The sequence below is a fragment of the Vicugna pacos genome, chromosome 13 (assembly GCF_048564905.1).
Source record: "Vicugna pacos chromosome 13, VicPac4, whole genome shotgun sequence".
Classification (NCBI taxonomy): Eukaryota; Metazoa; Chordata; class Mammalia; order Artiodactyla; family Camelidae; genus Vicugna; species Vicugna pacos.
In genome coordinates, this window is record NC_132999.1 from 4,094,781 (window position 1) to 4,115,096 (window position 20,316).

At 35.8% G+C, this 20,316-nt stretch overlaps 1 protein-coding gene across 1 annotated transcript in view; it reads left to right on the plus strand.

The window, feature by feature from the left end:
• Positions 1-20,316, plus strand: part of COL24A1 (collagen type XXIV alpha 1 chain) — a 397,032-nt gene that overhangs the window by 102,861 nt on the left and 273,855 nt on the right. Inside the window, exons 8-10 of the mRNA XM_072974057.1 lie at positions 7,917-9,271; positions 16,163-16,216; positions 18,618-18,671. Coding sequence (XP_072830158.1) covers positions 7,917-9,271; positions 16,163-16,216; positions 18,618-18,671 — 1,463 coding nt within the window. The remainder of the gene's footprint in view (positions 1-7,916; positions 9,272-16,162; positions 16,217-18,617; positions 18,672-20,316) is intronic.

The following is a 20,316-nucleotide window of genomic DNA, read 5'->3' on the forward strand; positions in this document are numbered from 1 at the left end:
TCATCGTGTTATGAAAATTATGTGGCTTAACACACTAAAATTTTTAGCATAGTGCTTGGTACATAGAATTTAATGAACGCTGCTATTCTTAAAAAATAAAAGCAAACCATCTAATAAAGTGCCTGATTAATCATCAATATTCTTTAAACGGTAGCTGATTTCCTAAATGACACAAACTGGATTGTATTTGTGGTTCGGGCCACTCATGAAACAACTTACTGTAGACAACTAAGTTTTTACTTCCTGTATTCATTGGTACCAAATATCTGTATGCATTGGTTACCAAATATCTAGATTTAAATTGCAATTTGATGGTATCCAGGGCCAGGCTTTGTTAATGTTAAAAAAATCTATCCTCTGATAGAAGCCTTTTCTTTTTCTCCCAGTCTCCCCACACCTCTCATTTGCGTCTTCCATCGTTTAGAATTCTCTACAGGCAGACCTCATTTTTTTGCCCTTCACTTTATTGCACTTTGCAGATACTGCACATTTTACTAATTGAAGTTTTGTGACAACCCTGTTTCAATCAAGTCTACTGGTGCCATTTTTCCAATAGCATTTGCTCACTTCATGTCTTTGTCACATTTTGGTAATTCTTACATTATTTATCTTTCCTTTATTACATTTGTTACAGTGATCTGTGATCAGTGTTCTTTGGTGGTACTGCTGTAAAAATTACAACTTGCTGAAGGCTCAGATGACCAGCATTTTTTAGCAGTTAAAGTATGTAGTAGTTTTTTAGACATAATGCCATTGCATACTTAACAGACTACAGTACAGTGTAAACATAACTTTTTATGCACTGGGAAACTAAACTTCATTGCAATATTTGTGATTCACTTTATTGCGATGCTCACTTCATTGCGGTGGTCTGGAACAGACCCTGCAATATCTCTGAGCTATGCCTGTATCCTCCTTTCATTCAACATCTACTCAAAGCATTTGCTAAATATTTACACTAAGCGTAAAAAATAGAATAACAATTAGATTTTACCTCAAGAACTAACTCCGGTGGCTGCCTAGAAAATATTCTCCACTGTGAGATCTCTGCTGCCATAATTCATTAGTGAAGCTTGCCAAGGGAAACGTGGTGGTGTGGAGAATACAGTGGCTACAAGGCAATGTGGCAAGTAGACTTAGAAGATGGGAGACTTTGAAGTCAGGATGATTTTACTCAAATCCATTTCTACCATTTATCAGCTGATTGTCCTTGACCAAGTTATTTAATCTCTCTGGACCTCAGATTCTTCATCTGTCAAATGAGTATAGACTTGAAGTATAAATTTGAAACCGTAAGATAATATCTTCTCACTTGTCGATATCATCAAGTGAAAAAAGGGGCATGAAATAATAAATGAACCTGAAAACTCCTTTTTTCAGCAAAACTAGGGGACTGATAGAATCTGTAAAACTCCCAAAATCTGAGAAAAAGCAGATACCTTATGGAGTAAAGTCAATAGTGAGATTTCAGAAAGACCCAGCAAAAGTCACTACCTGAAGGTAAAGAGCACACCCAGAAGGACTTAACCTTTAACTTTGTACAAAAAATATGTTACAGGATCTGGGGAGGTCAGAAGCTGCCCAGAAGGAAGTAAAAGAAAGAAGCACAGATAATAGCTAAACGACTCAGTGGGGACAGATCTTGGAAAATGCAGAAATCTACTCCCTAAGGGGAAAATTTACTCCTGAGTGTATGCCAGTGGGAGTGAACATGGGAAGAAAAGTGAAGACCTGTGAGCAGGGCTGGCTGTAGAAGTCCTCCTGGGCCAGGTTTGGTTCAGAGAAAAAGGTAGGGGGATGTATCAAGGAGCCATTTGAGAAGGAAACTCTGGTAACACTGAAACAGAACTCTTTGGGTTTTGAGATTTGGCAGGGATGACCCACCATCTTCTTTCCCCAGCATCCTTTTGTAAATTACTGGTCTGTGAAACCGTAAGTAAGTAAAAGCAGTTGGCACCAGATAAATAGAAGGATACGACAAGATAAAATATAGGGAAAAACAGTAAAAATGAGAAAACAATCACATCTATGAAGGAAGATCCTAAAGCAGAAATATAAGAACTTGAGAAAAAGAAGAGAATAAGACATTAAAAGAATATGGACTGTGAGCTTGTAGAACACAAGAAAGAACTAGCAGGGGTAAAAAAATCCTTTTATAAAGCAAGATGAAGTTGGAACACAAAGATTAGACATGACAAGAAATGCAAAGATATAAGAAAAACAAATTGAACTGAAGATAAAGATCCTTTTTAAAAAGATTACAGAGAAATGATAGAGGACAGAAGTGGAGATTCAACATACTTAGAATAGGAATTTTTGAAGCAGAAAATCAAAACTATGAAATAGAACAAATATTGAAGGATATAATTCATGAAAACTCTGAAGTAAATAAAACACAACAAAACTTGAATCTATACAACATGTGGGCATACTGCGTACCCAAGAGCACTTATCCAGAATGGTCAATATGAAGTCATATCCTGATGAAATCACTGCATTTTGAAGATAAAGAACAGATCTTTTGGTATGCTGATAAGACTGAGTCACTTAGAAGGAGAAAAAAATTAGCTGGCTTGAGATTTTTCTGTTCTAACATTCAACAGCTAAGGACAGTGGAAACATATCCACAAGATATTCAAGGAAAGAAAATATCAACAGAGAATGTTATTTCCAATGAAACTTAAGGTACAAGGCTACCAACAACTCTAAAGGCCAAACGTTCAAGAAGTATTCCCATGAGCCCTTCTTGAAGACTTAGAGCATAAACTTCCACAAAAAGTAAATGAGAAAACGACTGCAAAAGACTGGCTCTGTTTGTCAGAAGAAGATGTGAGAATGGAACACAGTATAAATACTGTATGAACTAACAATGTAGAAATGGTTCAACCACCAAAAAAAACAGGAGGAGAAGAGGGAAACGAAACAGGAAGTAGATTAAGTTTGCTGGTTGGCTCATCAGAAACCAGGAATTAAATATTATCCAAAGCTGATAAATCAAATAAAAATACCAAAAAGATATTTAATAAAAAGGTAAATACTAAGAAAGAATCTTATTGACTAATATTAGATGGTAAGGGAAAGAGAAAAAGGAAAAGGAAACCTTATTTACTGGAAAGAAGTAAGAGGTATGTCCAAACAGAGAGGACTAGACATTGTATACATTTATAACTTGAAAGGTAAACCTTAGAATAAAAATACCAACTTTTCTCAGTCTCAAAACAACTACATACAAACAGCAAAGGAAACAAAGTACACAGTGAAAGACTTAAAAATTAAACTGAAAATATAATATAAAATAATGGCAGATTAACTAAACTATCATATCAGTAAATAGTTAATTTACATTCAAAGAAAAAAATTTTCAGATCAGATCACAAAACAAACTCTTTCCTCTTCACCTAAAACTGTTTCAAAGTAGGTGAAAACAAAAGCATAGGCAAAGGTATAATAGACAAATGCAGATGTCACGTGGGGAGAACGGGGCTTAATACCAGATGAAGCAGAAGTTATACCCAAAACCCCAAACAAATAAACCAGACATAGAACTTGCTTTTATGACTTGAGAAGGTGTATAACCAATGAATATATTAATTTAATGACTATCAATGCATAACAACTCTAACATTGTATAGTATTCATAAAGCTGAGACCACATGAAATACAGGGCCAGACATAAAAGTGGTGAGACTTTACCTCTTAGTTCATGACAGATTAATTGTATAAAAATAAGGGTATAGAGGATATAAATGACATAATGAGATTCAGCCAACAGATACTAAATTGTGTATCCTGAAGCGCCTTTGGAAGTGCTTAACAAACATTGTTGAAAATACCATTTATTAGGCTAAATTTCAAAATTAGTCAGTGGTAGAGTGCCTGCTTAGCATGCATGAGGTCCTGGGTTCCATCCCCAGTACCTCCATTAAAAAAAAAAAAAAGATTAGACACTATTTTCTGATCACAATGCTATTAAGTTAGAATTTAATAACAAAATCAGAACAAACATCTTTATAACTGGAAAATTCTACATTTTTCTCTTAAATTGTGTCAGTGGGAAAATACAAGTAAACATTGCATAGTTTCTAGAAAACAACACAAATGAAAATATCACAATAAAATGAAAATATTACATATCAAAATCTATGGGACAAAGCTAAAGCCGTGCTCAGAAAATTTATTGCTTAAAGGAAAATTTATTCTTAAATAAGTAGGTGCTCATCTCCAGAAGTTAGAAAAAGAATAAAATAAACCAAATGAAAGTAGAAAAAGGAAATTTATAAAGGTAAATGTAGAAGTTAATGATACAGAAGACAGACAATAGTAGAAAGGATAAACATGTCCAAAGGATATGCTTTTTAAATAAACAATAATGACATTTCAGAACAAACAGCTTATACTGTATAGCACAGGCAAATATATTGAAGATCTTGTAGTAGCTCATGGTGAAAAAGAATTATGAAAACGAATATATGTATGTTGATATGACTGAAAAATTGTGCTGTACACCAGAAATTAACACAAAACTGTTAAAATGACAATAACTCAATTTAAAAAAGAACAAATAGAGCAAAATATTTAAAATTGGAAAGTTATATAGAGAACCACAGAAATAGGAAAACAGAATAATAGGGAATATTACATGAAGATCTCTGGGTAACACATTTGAAAGCCTAGAAGAAAGTTATTATTTCATAGAAAAATAGAAATTTCTAAAATTGATTCATGATGCAGTTGACATTTAGAATAAGTCAATTAACAAGAAGATTAGGAAGATGAATGTAGAGCTATCAATGAGAAAGTCAACATGGTAAGTTTGGCTTACAACTGAGTTTTATTTAACTTTTGAGAAAAAAAGAAAGATATTTAAGCCACTCTAGGCCATAAATAATAATGAAAATCCAGCCTTATGCTCTGATGAAGATATTACAATAAGGGAAAAACCACGGACCAGTCTTAACTCATAAATATTGATGGAGTGAGTCTACATAAGTTATTCTTCAAGAATCCAGCAAGATATTAAAAGAATAAAATACAACCATCAAGTAGATTTTAGTTTAGAAATGCAAAGATGGTTCAATCAAGAAATTTTTTAAGCAGTAAATGCTCAAAAACATTTGACTTTTTTTTTTTAAATTCTAAGCTATTTATCATAAAGCTCAAACAGGATTGAAGGAAAAAAAAATATATATACACACATTAGAACTGAAGGAAGGAAACATTTCTATATATGTATATAAATATTGAAAACATATATATACTAAAGTTTTTAAAGAAGACTCTTTCCAATAGTATTCCATTCTAATAGAATCAGAAATTCGAGGCAGCAGTTAGCAGGGGTTTAATGCAAGGACTGGTTTTCTTTGAGCAAGTAACAAGCCTCGATGTCATACCACATAATTTTGACTCTTTCTTTGTGTAAGAATAACTGATTTGGCATCACAGAATAACTAACTTTCACATACTTTGATTAAATATACTTTGAGCATTGTGACTTTCACATTAGCAGTGTTTTTACCATAATTTACCTCTTGTATTGAGAATATCCTTAGAGGCAGATGCATTGGGCAAGAGTACCCTAAGTTGCAGACCAAGCATGGTATGTTTCAGAGTGTAAAATTTTATTGAAGATGGAGAATGAGAATAGTTAACTCATTTAGCTGGTAACTCATGTTTCATAGTAAAACAAGCAGCCATGTTATGGAGTAAAAATATTTCCCCAAATTCCTAAAGATGCATATAACTTAAAACTACTGTTAGGAATATTTTGGTGGAAAAGTTTAAGAGACCCTGTTGTGCTTCTTAGATACAAACATAACATTTAAAACTGTTACAAAATTATAACTACATTATAAATAAAATGATGGTTATTCCAACCTTAAAACGTTTTGAATGTTTTGTAAAGCTCTCTAATGAGAAAACATTTTAATTGTATTGCTAGATGACCCATGAATGATACTCAGTATTTTTTTTTTATTGTTGTATAGAGTCATCAAACTTGGGTCCATTGGGCTTTACATTTGCCATTATGTTTACTACTTGTAATAAACATGAGTTATCAAATATCTGCTAATTTCCTATAAAAAGAAAACTAAGATGGTGTTCCTGGCCTGGCTAGTCCTTAGAAACCTTAATTTTTCCTCACTTATCCCAGGAGTGCACAATTCTTTAACATTTCTTTTTGGAAATAATTATGTACTTACAAAGATACAAATAGGAGATTTACAACCCAAAGAATAATAAAGATAATGTAACTAAGCTGTTATATATCTTTAAGAAAATATTTATCATTCTTTACAAATGGTATTTAATTTTATAGGACTCTAAAGGTAAATGTCACATCTGACCAGATTCTAGTGGGGCAGATTCATTCAGAAATTATAGACACATGCACCCCAATGTTCATAGCAGCACTATTTACAATAGCCAAGACATGGAAACAACCTAAATGCTCATTTAACAGATGACTGGATAAAGAAGCTGTGGTATATTTATACAATGGAATACTACTCAGCCATAAAAAGAATAAAATAATGCCATTTGCAGCAACATGGATGGACCTGGAGATTGTCATTCTAAGTGAAGTAAGCCAGAAAAAGAAATAAGTGATATCATATGGTATTTTTTAAAATCTGGAATCTAAGAAAGAAAAAGACTGAACTTATTTACAAAACAGAGACAGATTCAGGTATAGAATACAAACATGGTTACCAAGGGGGAAAGGGAGTGGGAAGGGATAAATTGGGAGTTTGAGATTTGCAGATACTAACTACTGTATATAAAATAGATAAACAAGTTTACACTGTACAGCACAGAGAACTATGATCAGTACCTTCAAATAACCTTTAATGAAAAAGAATATGAAAATGAATGTATGTTTATGTATGACTGAACTGTTACGCTGTGCACCAGTAATTGATACAACGTTGTAAACTGACTATACTTCAATTGAAAAAAAAAATTACAGGACTATTTGGGGGCAGATATAGGAGATAGCCAGTGAGGAATCAGACACAGAATCTGTCTTCCAAGAGTTTATAATTGGGTAAGGGACATAAAGACATATACTGTCAGTAATACTACAATTAAAAAAAACAGAAAAATTCATAATTATATAAATCTATATTATATAAACCCCATATTTTATAATATTGAGAAAGTCTACAGATTGTTTGGGTCAAAAATTTCTGTGGAGGACTGAGGGAAAATGGGAGAGAGAGAAACTTGGAAGGGAGAGAAGTTTGGTGACCAGCAGCAGTTGGAATTGAAGTTCTCCTATCCAGGGGTTATCAGGGTGACAGTATTTCACAAGCAGCGCACACGTAAGGTATTTGGCATTGGAAGGGCTCTTATGTGACTTGTAAATTCTCAGAAGGCTAAAAGGGAAGACAGCCTAAATCGTCATAGTTTAAAGGAGTCTGTGAACTTTATAAAATGGTTCCCAAATTAGAAATTTCTTTTTCTAAGTATGTCTAAGTATGTCTCCAGTTTCTCTTTAACATAGTCATAAGATTTTGAGTTCTAAATTAAAGAAGTAAATGACTATCTGGGAGTCTTTGAACATGTACGTTCATTGCAGTAACAAATCAGTTTCCTATGTGAAAAAATGAGAGAACATTTATTAATTAAATTTTGAGCTTAGGGATACTGGAGGAGGGTGGATGTGTGTGCACATATATATGTATGTGCATGCATGTGTGTATGTGTATGTTTTGGACTATCGTAAACATTTTACCCTCTCTCTCCGTATCTCTCATTACCTAGAAATTAGTTATCGATAGAGCTTGTGTATTTCAGGGATCACTGTTGATCCCTGCAAGGAAGATTTTCTCATACGCAAACATTTATATGAACACATGAATGCATAAGAGTAAGATTCTTTCTCTCTCTCTCTTTCTCTCTCTCTTTTTAATTTCCAGGCATAGATATTCTTCATCAACTAGGCCTTGGAGGCAAAGATGTAAGACACTCCTCATCAGTGACTGCTGTACCATCATCATCGACACCACTACCTCGGGGGGTCCATTTCACAGAATCGGGTGTCATTTTAACAAATGATGGTTATATTGAGTCACCTCTCATGAAAGTTTTACCAGTCAACCTAGAACAGCCATTTACAATCTTACTTGGGTTACAGTCACATAGAGTAAACAACGCATTTCTCTTCAGCATTAGAAGTAAAACTAAACTGCAATTAGGAGTACAGTTATTACCTAAAAAATTAGTGGTGCACCTTGGAGGAAAGCAGTCGGTGTTTTTCAACTACAGTGTTCACGATGAGCGATGGCACGCCTTGGCCATTGCCATTAGCAAGCAAGTTGTCTCAATGTTTGTTGAGTGTGGAAAGAAATATTTTAGCCAAGAGACTCTTTTGGAAATTCAGACCTTTGATTCTAACAGTGTGTTTACCTTAGGAAGTATGAATAATGATTCTGTCCATTTTGAAGGAATAGTATGTCAGTTGGATATTATTCCTTCTGCTGAAGTATCTGCAAACTATTGCAGATATGTGAAACCACAGTGTCGCCCTGAGGCAAGCCTTCTTCATACAACTATTGTACCAGAAAAGGTATCGGAAAGCACTCCCTTCCCCAAAAGACTTGGTGAGAAAGTGCTGTCGGAGAACACACTTACCAAAGGCAGAAGCATTCTAAATTTCACAAATAATGATTCTGCAGCAGTGCGTAAACAACAGGGACACCAGATGTCAAGAGCTCAGTTGACTTCTCTTCATTCAGGGAATGCCTCTGCTGTCGATACTGTGAGTCATGGGATTCGAGCCAAAGAAATGATCACTGAGGAACTTACCCAGACAAATTTAAGCCTGCCAATGATGCATCATAGCCTCAATGAGGCAAGAACAAACAGCAAGGAGAAATTTAGTTCTCTTCTAAATGTGTCTGACAGTTTCACACGACATGATGATAAAGTAGCTCGTCTGTCACCATTTAAGAAGACATCGTCTCTTCTTCCACATTTAAAACAAGATACAATTACTAATCTCAAGAAGGCTATCACAGCCAGTCTGCCCACTAATAAATTCATGGAACTGCAACAGGTTTTGAACACGACCTTGTACAGAATGACAGATGAGCCGTCTGTGGATAACCACCTTGATCTAAGGAAGGAAGGTGAATTTGACCCTGGTGCTACTTATCCCATCGAAAATAGCTATGAAACTGAGCTTTATGATTATTATTATTATTATGAGGATCTTAATACAGTGCTCGAAATGGAGAATCTAAGAGGGCCAAAAGGGGACACTGGACCTCCCGTAAGTTGTTGTTTTTAAAATATGTCTTAATGCGCTAACTTTACCATACATTTCAAAAAGAATTCTCTAGGCTGAACAATACAGAACAGATCAGATCCTGGCTACAGTGAGTGAATTTATGGTTTCTATAACATGTCCAACCAGAATGCAACCCTGGCTCATATACTGTCCTTTTATTTTTGGTTATTTTTATTGGCAGGCTGAAAAGTTTACTTAACTGTGGTAAAGTGGTGAGTAAGCTATATGTTTTTCCTGTTCAGTTGAAATTCAAGTAGGAATTCAACTGCTAAATATAGATCAGCATTTTCTCTTAAAAAAGAGAAAACATAGGCTTAATGCATAGTCAGGTTAAGGGAAGGATATAAAAGTTGTAGTAGACGAAATAAAAATACTTTAAGTACATTATTAAACATACTTTCAGCAAAATGAATTAATTAAAACAGCGTATAACATTGTAGAGATAATTTTACAGTGACTTGTTGGGGGAAAAGCACTCTAATTGTCATTCTAAATGAAATATTTTTATTTCCATAAAGAGTAACATGTTTCATTATATCTTTAATGACATATCCAATTTATATTTATGGATTAATAAAAGCTCCATCTACCTCATACAGAAAATAGCCAGTCAGCCCATCAGTCCATTCAGTAGAAAAAAATGGCCAAGTCACTTATTTAATAATGCGTAAACAAAACTATGAGCTAATGGATGGATTTTTTTTTAGCTCTGAAATTCTTTTGCTCTGTCGGTGCAATTACGAGTGAACATTTGAAAATTTAAAAAATCATCTAAAACACATTTAAAGCTATTTCAAATGACGTTAGAAATATTATGTTGCCTTTTATTTTTTTGAATACCTTGAAAATCAACTTACATGTCTAGAAATTTTTTTTCATTGTAAGCAGACTAAAATATAAAAGTAAGCGGACTAAAATATAAAAGTATTTCTTTATTCGATGAAAATAAAATTTGAGTCATTTGTTTAGCTCCAGAAACCACAGAATAGGAGATGATGCCACTTGTTTAGCTTGTGTTTCTTTCGTGGTTATTACGCAAAGCGATTTGATAGGTATTGAGCAGCTCTTATTAGAGTGAATGTTTAAAGGTTTAAATAAAATCAGAAGAATATATTATAGAGAAATAAACTTTTTTCAGCTATGACAGATACCGGCATGTTCATAATAAAACTGAGCCACTGGGCAGGTCATATTAAACAAATAGTTATGGGAGCCATTCACTTTCTTCAGAAAAAGTCAGAGAGGAATATTAATCTCTTTTCTAAATCCAAGAATAATCATTTCGGCATTGGTAGGTGGAGCAATACCATTCAACAGATATTTACTTCGTCTGTGCTGTGGGCAAAGCAGAAACACCAGTGTGTGTAGCACAGTTGTCAGCTTACACTGCGAGTATGGGGATACAGGAAGTGCATTTGTGGCTGTGTCTCATGGTAAAGTAAGATAAATGCCACTGGGAGATACTGAATAAGTGAATGGAGGACACATTTTCAAAGGTAAGAAAAATACTGCTTGAGGTGCTCCCTATGAAAGATCACTGAAGGCTGAGCTGCTCAGGGTAGGTTCTTGTGGACGAAGTTAGTTAGAATATAGGCTTCAAAGAATGGATAAGATTTTGGTAGGTGAAAGGAGCTGGCACATTCTTTATATAGGAAATACAGCAGTAAATGATAGACCCAGGATTTTGAACCAGATTTTGTGCATCTAAAGCACAAACTCTTCTACAGTGTTAGGCTGAATAATATTAGACAAACATAAGACCGAAGCTAGATGTGGGCAGGTTGTGGAGGCCTTAACTGTTAAACTGATAGTTCTGACTTTATCCTGCTCTCAGTGGGGAAGTTTGTAGGTTTATAAGCAGAGACCTTAATAGGGAAGTGGGTCTGGTAGCAGTCCCCAGAACAGACAGGAAGTTCCTGTTAGCATCTTGATGTTACAAGACGAGGGCATTATCTAGGGTGACAACAGTGGAAATGTAAAGGGAAGGTAGGATTCAGGAGCTACATTGAAGGAAGGTTTGGTGGAACTAGGAAATTAATTGGATCTAGGGACCAAGCAAAAAGGAAGAGGATTAAAGATGGCTCTAATGTTTCAAGCCTATGGATTGAGAGAATGACACCATTACTAAAACCAGTAATTAGGAGGGGAAATTGATTTTAGGAGAGGAAACCATGTTAAAACGTTTAAGGTGCTGTTGGCAATTCAGTAAGCTGTTGGAAAAGTTCAAGCTGAAATGAAGAAAAGAGGTCAAAGTAGGGGACATATTTTTGGGCATCTTCCCATCAGTATTTGAAGCTATAGAGTTGGATAATTTTCAAGGAAGGGATTTTGGCATAGAGTCAAGAGGCATCATGAGGAATATTTGCTTTGTGATTGCAGATGGGGAAAAAAAGCAGAAATGTGATGGAATAGTCAGAGAGTTGGGAAGTAAGAATAGAGTATACTATCGTAAAAGCCAAAGATAAGAGTTTTGAAAAGAAATTGATCAGCAGTGCCGAAAGCCTCAGAAGTCAAAGAGGGTAAGGACTGAGAAAAAGTGGAGGAGATCCACTGGCTCTTCTGATGGGAAAGTCACTATCGAACTTTGGGAATCCTACTTCAGGATAGTCTTAATGGTAGATTGTAGAAGGCTAATAATGGCGTGAATGGTGATGAAATGATGAACTTGGTACAGATTGTTTTTACTGCTTCTTGAAATGAAGTCTGAGGCCAGCCTAATTTTTCCCCTGTGAGCTAATGCAATTCTTTTGTTATCTTTGAAGTTCATTTCATTAAACCTGTTAGGTTCTGTATCCGTTTTTTTCCGGTAAACTTTTGATCTGAAGATTATTTTTACTTTATTATGGAAAAGTTTTCATATATCCTCAGGTATTTTTCTTTTCCATTTTTCTATATCCTCCTTCAGGCACATCAGCATGCATGTGTTAAATGTCCTTTGTGCTGACGGTACTTACTGTCTTCTCTGCAGTCATCTCTCTCTGATTGCTTTTTTCCAGTTCACTTTGTGTAAATTCGGTTCAGCTACTTCCATATCTCTTAGCTGGTTCAATTATAGTCTCTTTTTATTTCTGACATGGCTTTCGTCTGTAATTGTTTCTGTGTTGCTCTTTCATCTTTCTTAAGCTCTTCTGGCTCACATTTCATTACCTTGGTTATTTTTATCTCATAACTCACTGAGCTCTCTTTTTGTAGAAAAATAGCATCGTGACAGTCTTTAATCTGTAGTGAAGAACACAACTGAACTTTTTCTCAGTTGCATGGAGTAATTCCTCTTCTGGTGAACGATTTTCATCTACTTTTAAATTATGTTTCTGTCCTCACTCTTCCCTGTCCTCTCAGTATGTCTAGGTGCTTTGCTGCTTTCTTTCTGGTTATTACTCTTTTTTAAAATAATGACGACGCTGTCTGGGCCACTATTCGTTTTAGAATAGTATGGGGAGAGGCAGAGGGAAGCACGGTGGAGTGGTGCACAGCATCAGATTTAAGTTGCTGCCTTACACACTGTCTTTCCACATTGATTTTGTCCTCTGCCCAGAAACACATCTCTCATTTTCACATGCAGTTTGTCATGAAGCCTTTTATATCACTCTGAGAAGTGATAAGATTTATGCTCTTGTCTTTTACCTCCTCTCACCACCAGAAATCTCCTGAGGTTAGGAGATTTGTTGTAGTTCATAAAAATGATGGGTTTTCCCACTTCACTTCTACCTGACTTAAACTCTTGGTTGTTTGAACTGGGTTTGTGCAGGGTCATGAATTTTATCTCCTGCGTCTTTCCTATTCCCTTAAACATGACCATTGTCAATAAAGGATTGCTGGAATGAACTTACTGGACTAATAACTTTTAGATATCTGTAGCCTGTCCTAAGTTTGAGGTCTGAGGTTTTTTGCTTGTTTTTGTTTCTGGTCATCTCTCAGCAGCTTTCCTTACTCCAAAGTTTCTCAGTATTTGGAAGATAATCTTCATATTTTGTGGTTTGTGGTTGTGGTCCTTTCCTTGTTTCATCGGAGATGATTTCTTCTTCTTTTGGTGTTTTTTTGTTTTCGGTGGGTTTTGAGGGAAGAAGGGTGGTCTTAAGATGTTCTCATTCTGCCATCTTTTACATAAATTCTCTAGTGAGCCTTTTTAAAAAAAATTAGATCATGTCACTTATCCGTTTAAACTCGTCAGTGACAGAAGAATAACACACTTAGAATAAACTAAAAGCTCTTTATCATGACCCGTGCAGTCATGTGTCCTCTGGCCCCTGGTACGTCTGCAACCCCATTGTGTTCCACTTTTCCTTACCGCCACTATTGGCTTTTAGCTCCGTAAAAAGACTATATTTTTATTTGTTTTGTTTTACTCATGCCCTCATTCATTTTATTCTTATTTTCTGGAATTTTATTTTCTCCTTTTTCTTAACTCCTCTTCATTTTTTAGGTCTCACTTAGCCCTTCCTCAGAGAAGCTTTCTCTGATACCGCGGTATAAACTAGGTACGCTTTGTTAATCTCTCTCCATTGACTGTTCTTTCCCTTCATGTCACTAATAAAAATGTATACTATGTGTGTGTTTGTTAACGTATGTCTTTTTATCTCATTGTCAACTCCTGGAGAGTTGATGCTTGCTAAGGTTTGTTGAGTTGAGGGAATGAATGAATCGGTGAATGAATTGTAAAGGGAATTTGAGATGCAGGACTTGCAAGATTAGCTGACCAGACATTATTATCTCTTAGAACTGTTGGTCTACTGAATACATTTGTCTGAATGTATATATATTACCCTAGTAATAATTGTATTACCCTAATAATAATATTACTCTAGTAATAATAACATTATACTAACATTGAGTGCTTGTGCCCGTGCACACCTTTAAAAAAGACTGCTCTAGTTTCCTGGCTAAGTTTCCTGGTTACAGGTTACTGCTGTGTATCATAGTTACAGGTATTTTACATGTAACATCTTTAATGCTCACAATAACCCTGGAAAGTAAATTTTTATCATCAATAGTTTAAAGGTGAGAAAACTAAGGCTTAGAAAAAGTAATTGACATGGCTAAGGTTGCTCAGCTGGTAAGTGACTGAAGCATGATTTGACTCCAGTTTGGATTATTGCCATACCATTGCTCTTTTAACTGAAGTATACTTTCTCTTAATAACCAATAACATGACAGTTAAAATGCCCTTTCTAGTATTTACTTTTATTTATAGAAAATAATTTTTTCTCAAAGTCATGCCATATAAAACTACTTTCCTCCTCTGGTTTTTAGAAAATGTCTATTAGTAGTAAATTCACAAAGATTTGGAAGTACAAAATTGCGAAGGCAAGTTAAAACTTATTTTTATTTATTGCTTATAAAAACAATTCAGATATTTTAATCACAACATAAAGTGTATGTTTCCCCCCAGTATCTAACATGAACTCTAATGGTAACTGCTTTTTCAATGTCAGTGGGATACTGTTTTCTTTTGCCACAAAGTCGTCTGATAGGGCAACAAACCAAACTATGTTGTTTTAATTTTGCATTTAGTTTTCTTTTCTTAGTTCTTATTTCTGAGAGCTTTAAATCATCAGCTGTAAAGTTCTGATTATAACAGCAGAACTGGAACTAATCTGAAAAGAATTTCAAGTTTTTTTAATAAGTGAAAGTCAAATTTTAATGGAAGCTAGTGATGTAATAATAGCTATCAAAATGCATGAGTGGCTCAGGAGGAAGAATGCCCTCAGTTTGGTGTTGAATAGAAATACTGCTTTTCTCAGTATTAGGAAATACAGGAGAGGTTTTTATTAAGTTAGTGGGTAGGAGAAGGAAAAAAGAAAAGGAAAATGTACAGTCTGAAATATATAAAGAGCATTAGAAAACTGCAAAATGACTGTAGTGTCAATAAAGGGTAATGTTTCAAAACGAGAGATGCTGCATGTAAATGAGGCTCATTGGGGTCATGCTCCTTGTTAACGGTGGGGCTAATCATCTTGACCTTGGTGTGTCTAACTTCAAAGCTCGTACTGTTTGTACTGCAGAAACGAATGAATGTTTGTAAAATGGACTAGGAGTAGGCTCTGAAGGAACTGAGAATAATGACATGTCAGCAGAATGTTCAGCAACAATTAAATGAATGACTGAATATATATTAGCCATATCCTAAATCAACATTTATTCTTCCAGAGTTGATCAAGTAAAAAAGATGACATAAGGCGTAATATGAGGCAGCAAAGTAGTAGTTTCCTATTTCTTATTTGACATATTTCATCAGTTACATTTAAAGAACTCAGAATGCTTTAAAAATTGATCCGTTTTTGCTTTCATATTTTGTTTTTACAAAGCATTTAGCTCTGTTAGTGACCCCCTGGTATGCCGCACCTTGTGTAAGGCGGATTTATTACTGAACATACTAGAAGAGTCTCAGTATAACAGTTTAACACATTACACAGATCCTTGGTATAAGTCTCCTAAAGAACAGAACATGGTCAGTGCTTTAATTTTTCAAGACAAGTCGTCTTTTGCAGTGTATTTGAAAAAACCTGTAGTTGCTGGACTCCAAACCCTAAATTGAATTCCTCCTTCAGTAGTAAAAGTAAATTTAGGTAAAAAAACAAACAAAAAAAACCTACCCACAAAACTACTAGTTATGGTCGCTGTAAAAACCAGATACAGTGGCCGTAACCATAAGCCATAAACCTTCCTGCTGCCATTTCTGGCCAGATGAAAGAGGACGCTTGGGCTTCAGCTCTCACCCCTGCTGACTAGGGTGAGGGGCTTCATGTTATTTTAAAATCATCATCAGTTGGCAACAGAGGACTGAAAAAGAGCCCTGGAACGAGACTCTTAGTAGACTTGGGGGAAAAGCTGTGTCTGTCGCCATGCCTAACATCTTGGCGTTTGTTTTCCAAGGGTCCTCCTGGCCCAGCAGGTATCCCGGGTCCATCAGGAAAGAGGGGCCCACGGGTGAGTAGATGAGCGCCGTTTCTCCCTTGCTGTTGGCATTGGTCACTTTCCGGTGTGTGTTCCCTAGTATTGGACAGTTTGTGCTTCCTTTGGAAACCTGCCTGGACCTTCAAACTTAGCCCTACCTTTTGCCAGTTCAAGAAAAGCTTAGGCATACATGTCACTTGTTGGAGTATGAACCCCCGGCCAAAGCATTCTCTGTGAACATGCTCAAGAAAGATGATCAGATTTGTAGATCAGTGGCTGACCTGGTGCTACTTGTAATATTATTCTCAGTTATAAAGTGATCTCATCTGTGGTTGATAGTCCAAAGTGGGGTTCATTTGCTTTGGGAAATGAAGAAGAGTGGGCTGCCTTAAAATAGTGCATTCCTGGATTACATAGTGGAAAATATTGGAGCTATAAACTAGAAAAATCATTGTCCTGAGGAAAAAAGCTGCCTGAAGGATAAGCAGTATTCCCCACATTACACAGTTCCAACAGTAAGATTTATTGTGGTGTTAGAATTAGTTCCTTTCAGACCTAAAAAATAAATGTGGACTTTTACTAGCAGAAATTCTTCAAAGCACTAGGAAAAGAATTGTGATGGTTAGAAAGACAAACGCAAATACAACAGATAATTCACTGTCTTTCTATCTTGATTTTATTTATCATACAAATGGTAGAATGAAAAATTGCCCTGAAATATTACTTTCCATTGTCCGTTTTTACATCAAGTTCTTGTCCGTATGAGGCAGAAGATGAATGCTTGCTGGGCTCTAGCTGTTTACCATTTCTTTCCTTTCTGTAAACTTGATGACCTGGCACATTCTTCCCAGAGTGTCTTCTAAACCTTGCCTGCTCTCCTTTAGCCAGGAAATCATTTGTCCCCCTGCCTCTCTCTCCGGAGACCCTGGATCCTACTTTTCTGAGGGACTGAGTTCATTCATCTTTGCACTGATTCCACCCCCTCTCCACTGCTAAGGCCCTCTTCTCCCACAGCATGTCCTTTTTCTCTCCCTAGATTTCATCTTACTTGGCAACAACCAGAAACTTATCTTTTTTTTTTAAATCCCTTTGACTGATACTAATTTTTCCTAAAATTACTATCCTTGCTCACTCTTGCACTACTGAGCACTGTGAAATAATACTTTATGCCCATTGCCCCTACATCGACATCGAAACTCATTTGTTAATCTTTATAAATTTTTCCAGCGAATTTATTAATATTTATTTTTGAAGGCTACAGAAATGAGATGTCATGAAATCTCACTTTTTTTCCCCTGTATTTTAATCTTGCTAGATAGCCTTTCAATGTTTGCATTGCTGGCACCCCTCTCCTCTCTGAAACACAATTCTCTACTAATTCAGAATTGAAAAGACAGATAAATAGAGAATTATTAACTGTTTATGTGTCAAGATAAAGGTATAGCTGAAGAGTACAGGGGTGGGAACCAAACCCAAATGGGTTTAGGAGGCCTGGAAACCTGGAAGGCTTTCTGGAGATGACTCTTAGTTCTACTAGTTGGTTGTGTGAACCTAAGTTTCCTCATTTATAAATGCGAATAAATAACCAGTGTGCAGGATTGTTACAAAGATTAGTAATTTTAGAAAAAGCATTACTTGCACATAGTATGTATTCAGTAAATAGAAGCAATTATTAAATTCAAATTAACAAAGACTCATTGAGAGGCCATTATGTGCTAAGTATGATACTGATAATATTTTAAAAAACTGTCTTTTCAAAGAATTTATAATCCTGGAACTTAATAGCACATGTCATAAGGAAATTAAAATAGCAATGAAATATTTAAATAACAAAACAGTATAAGAAATGTCCCAAGGCAATTAATTACAAATGAATTTTACATGCAGCAAGTTCTGTGGAAGTTAGTAGGAAAGAGAAATCACTTCATGCTGGTGTAGCCAGGATTTAACAATGAGATAGGATCTCTACTGATGCTTGAGGAATGATTTGGACAGGTAAAGGGGGGCAGGGTTAAATGATGTTAAGTCTTTAAGGCATCTATCACAGCATAATTAAAAACCCAAGTGCAGAAAGGATTACCACATGCTGAGAGGAGAGTAAACAATTGCACTTTATTTTTAGGCTTCTTCGTCTGCACAGCTTTTAGAAGTAGTGCTAAGAATGTGACTGGACATAGGGGTGGTTAATAAGGGACGTGAACACCTCAAGGTGGTGTTTTGAAGTGAAAAACGAAAACCACAGTTCTGCTCTATAATTAATGTCTTTTCCAAGACTGAAATATCCAAGATCTCGGAAAAGTTAAAGACCTTGGTAAAATAATATATTCATTCTAATGAATTATGTTATATAATATTTACTTGGATGTTATAATAAACACTGTTATTTGTATCTCGATCTCTTCTAAGAATGATCCGACTCTTTTACCATTTGTAGGGCATCCCAGGGCCACATGGAAATCCTGGGTTACCTGGATTACCAGGTCCAAAGGTGAGTGATTACTAGTGAGTATCACATGATTTTCCTGACATTTTTAAGGAAAGTCTTTAACTTTTAAAGCCTGCCTTAGGATACTGAGGATCTCTCCAGAGCATGGTTCTTCAACAAGATTATCTTAGCCTGGCCGAGAGCCAGGTCCCTCTGAGAGCCCATCTCACTTGGGTTTATATAGATAGTGGCGATGTCAACCACCTGCCTGCTTGGGTATTCCAAAGTCTTTATTGTCACAATATGATGGCAATATACAGAAACCTCTGAAATACACAGATTGTGATTTGAATGATTTTCCTTAACTTGTGGCCATTTTGATATATAAGTAAGCGATATTTTATTTCCTCTGTGTATTTCTCGGATCCACACTTCCCTAGTATTTTCCCTTGAAAAAGGATCTGTGAGGATAATGCTTATAGGATCATATTTTTATGAAAACAACTAATCTGAAAGCCTGTGTGTGTGTGTGTGTGTGTGTGTGTATGAGTGTATGAGCGTACCTAGTGCTGTATGGGAGGAGCATGATCTGTAATTGTGGGTAGATAGTAGTATGACTATAGAAAAGAAGCATGGAAGAATATCTACCAGGCTGGTTACCTTGAGAGGAGGTATGGAAATGGAAAGATAATTGAATTTATATACATACACACGCACATACACAGATAAGCATTAGAGTTTTGGTTGCCAGTAACATCATGAATATCTCAGGGTCATTAACAATAATAAAAATAACTACTCAGTATTAATTATCTCACTCAGAAGTAATCATATAGATGTAATCATATGGATTAAGAAAGGACAGAGGTCAAGAACACAGGTGTTTTGGAGGCTAAGTGACTTGGGTTCAAGTCCTAGCCCCCTTGATTTGTGTGACAAGAAGCCAAGTACTTGCTTAGCCACTTTTAGCTTTGCTTCTTCTCCCACACAGGGAAGATCATAGTACGTCTTCACAGGGCTGGGGTGCAGGCTCAATAAATGTGAGCGAAGCCTGAAGGGTTACTAGTGCTAACATGTCATAAGCAGTATCATTATTATTAATAAGTAGTAATGACAGCAGATCATTTAAATCTAAATTTCTCTAATTTTCTTATCGCTGTCAACATATTTCTGAGTTAAAAAAAAAGGCTCAGAGAGGAAAAAGGCTTTTAAATAAAATCTAGATGTATAACAGTGTGAGAAGAGACAAGTGACTTCTAAACAAATTAGAAGTTTATTTTTAAACCTGTGATAGCCCAGCCCTTCATGCTTTGTCTGGGGACTTAAAGGATGTTTAGACTAGGGAAAGGTTAAAGCTGTGAAGGGCCAGCTCCTGGTTCTCCACAGAGCTGAAGTTCTGGGGGGCTCACCGTCCTGCTGATGGCCTCACTTCTACAGCAGGAAGGAAGACAGGACAGAGGCGGAGTGTCCATCTGGCTTGTGCTGTCCTCCCCTTCCCCAGTAGCAAACAGCTACACAAAACAAGTGAAAGGCATGGAGGAAAGTGTGAGGAGAAACGGAGATACAGAGAGGGAAAAGCCTTTCCTTGAACTGACTTCTTAAAAATGCATATTCTTATTCAGGAGAAAATACTTGAGAAAGTGACAAACTTTGTATCAAAAATTATCATTGTCCCAAGATTAAAAACAGAATTTTTTATTTTTCGGTG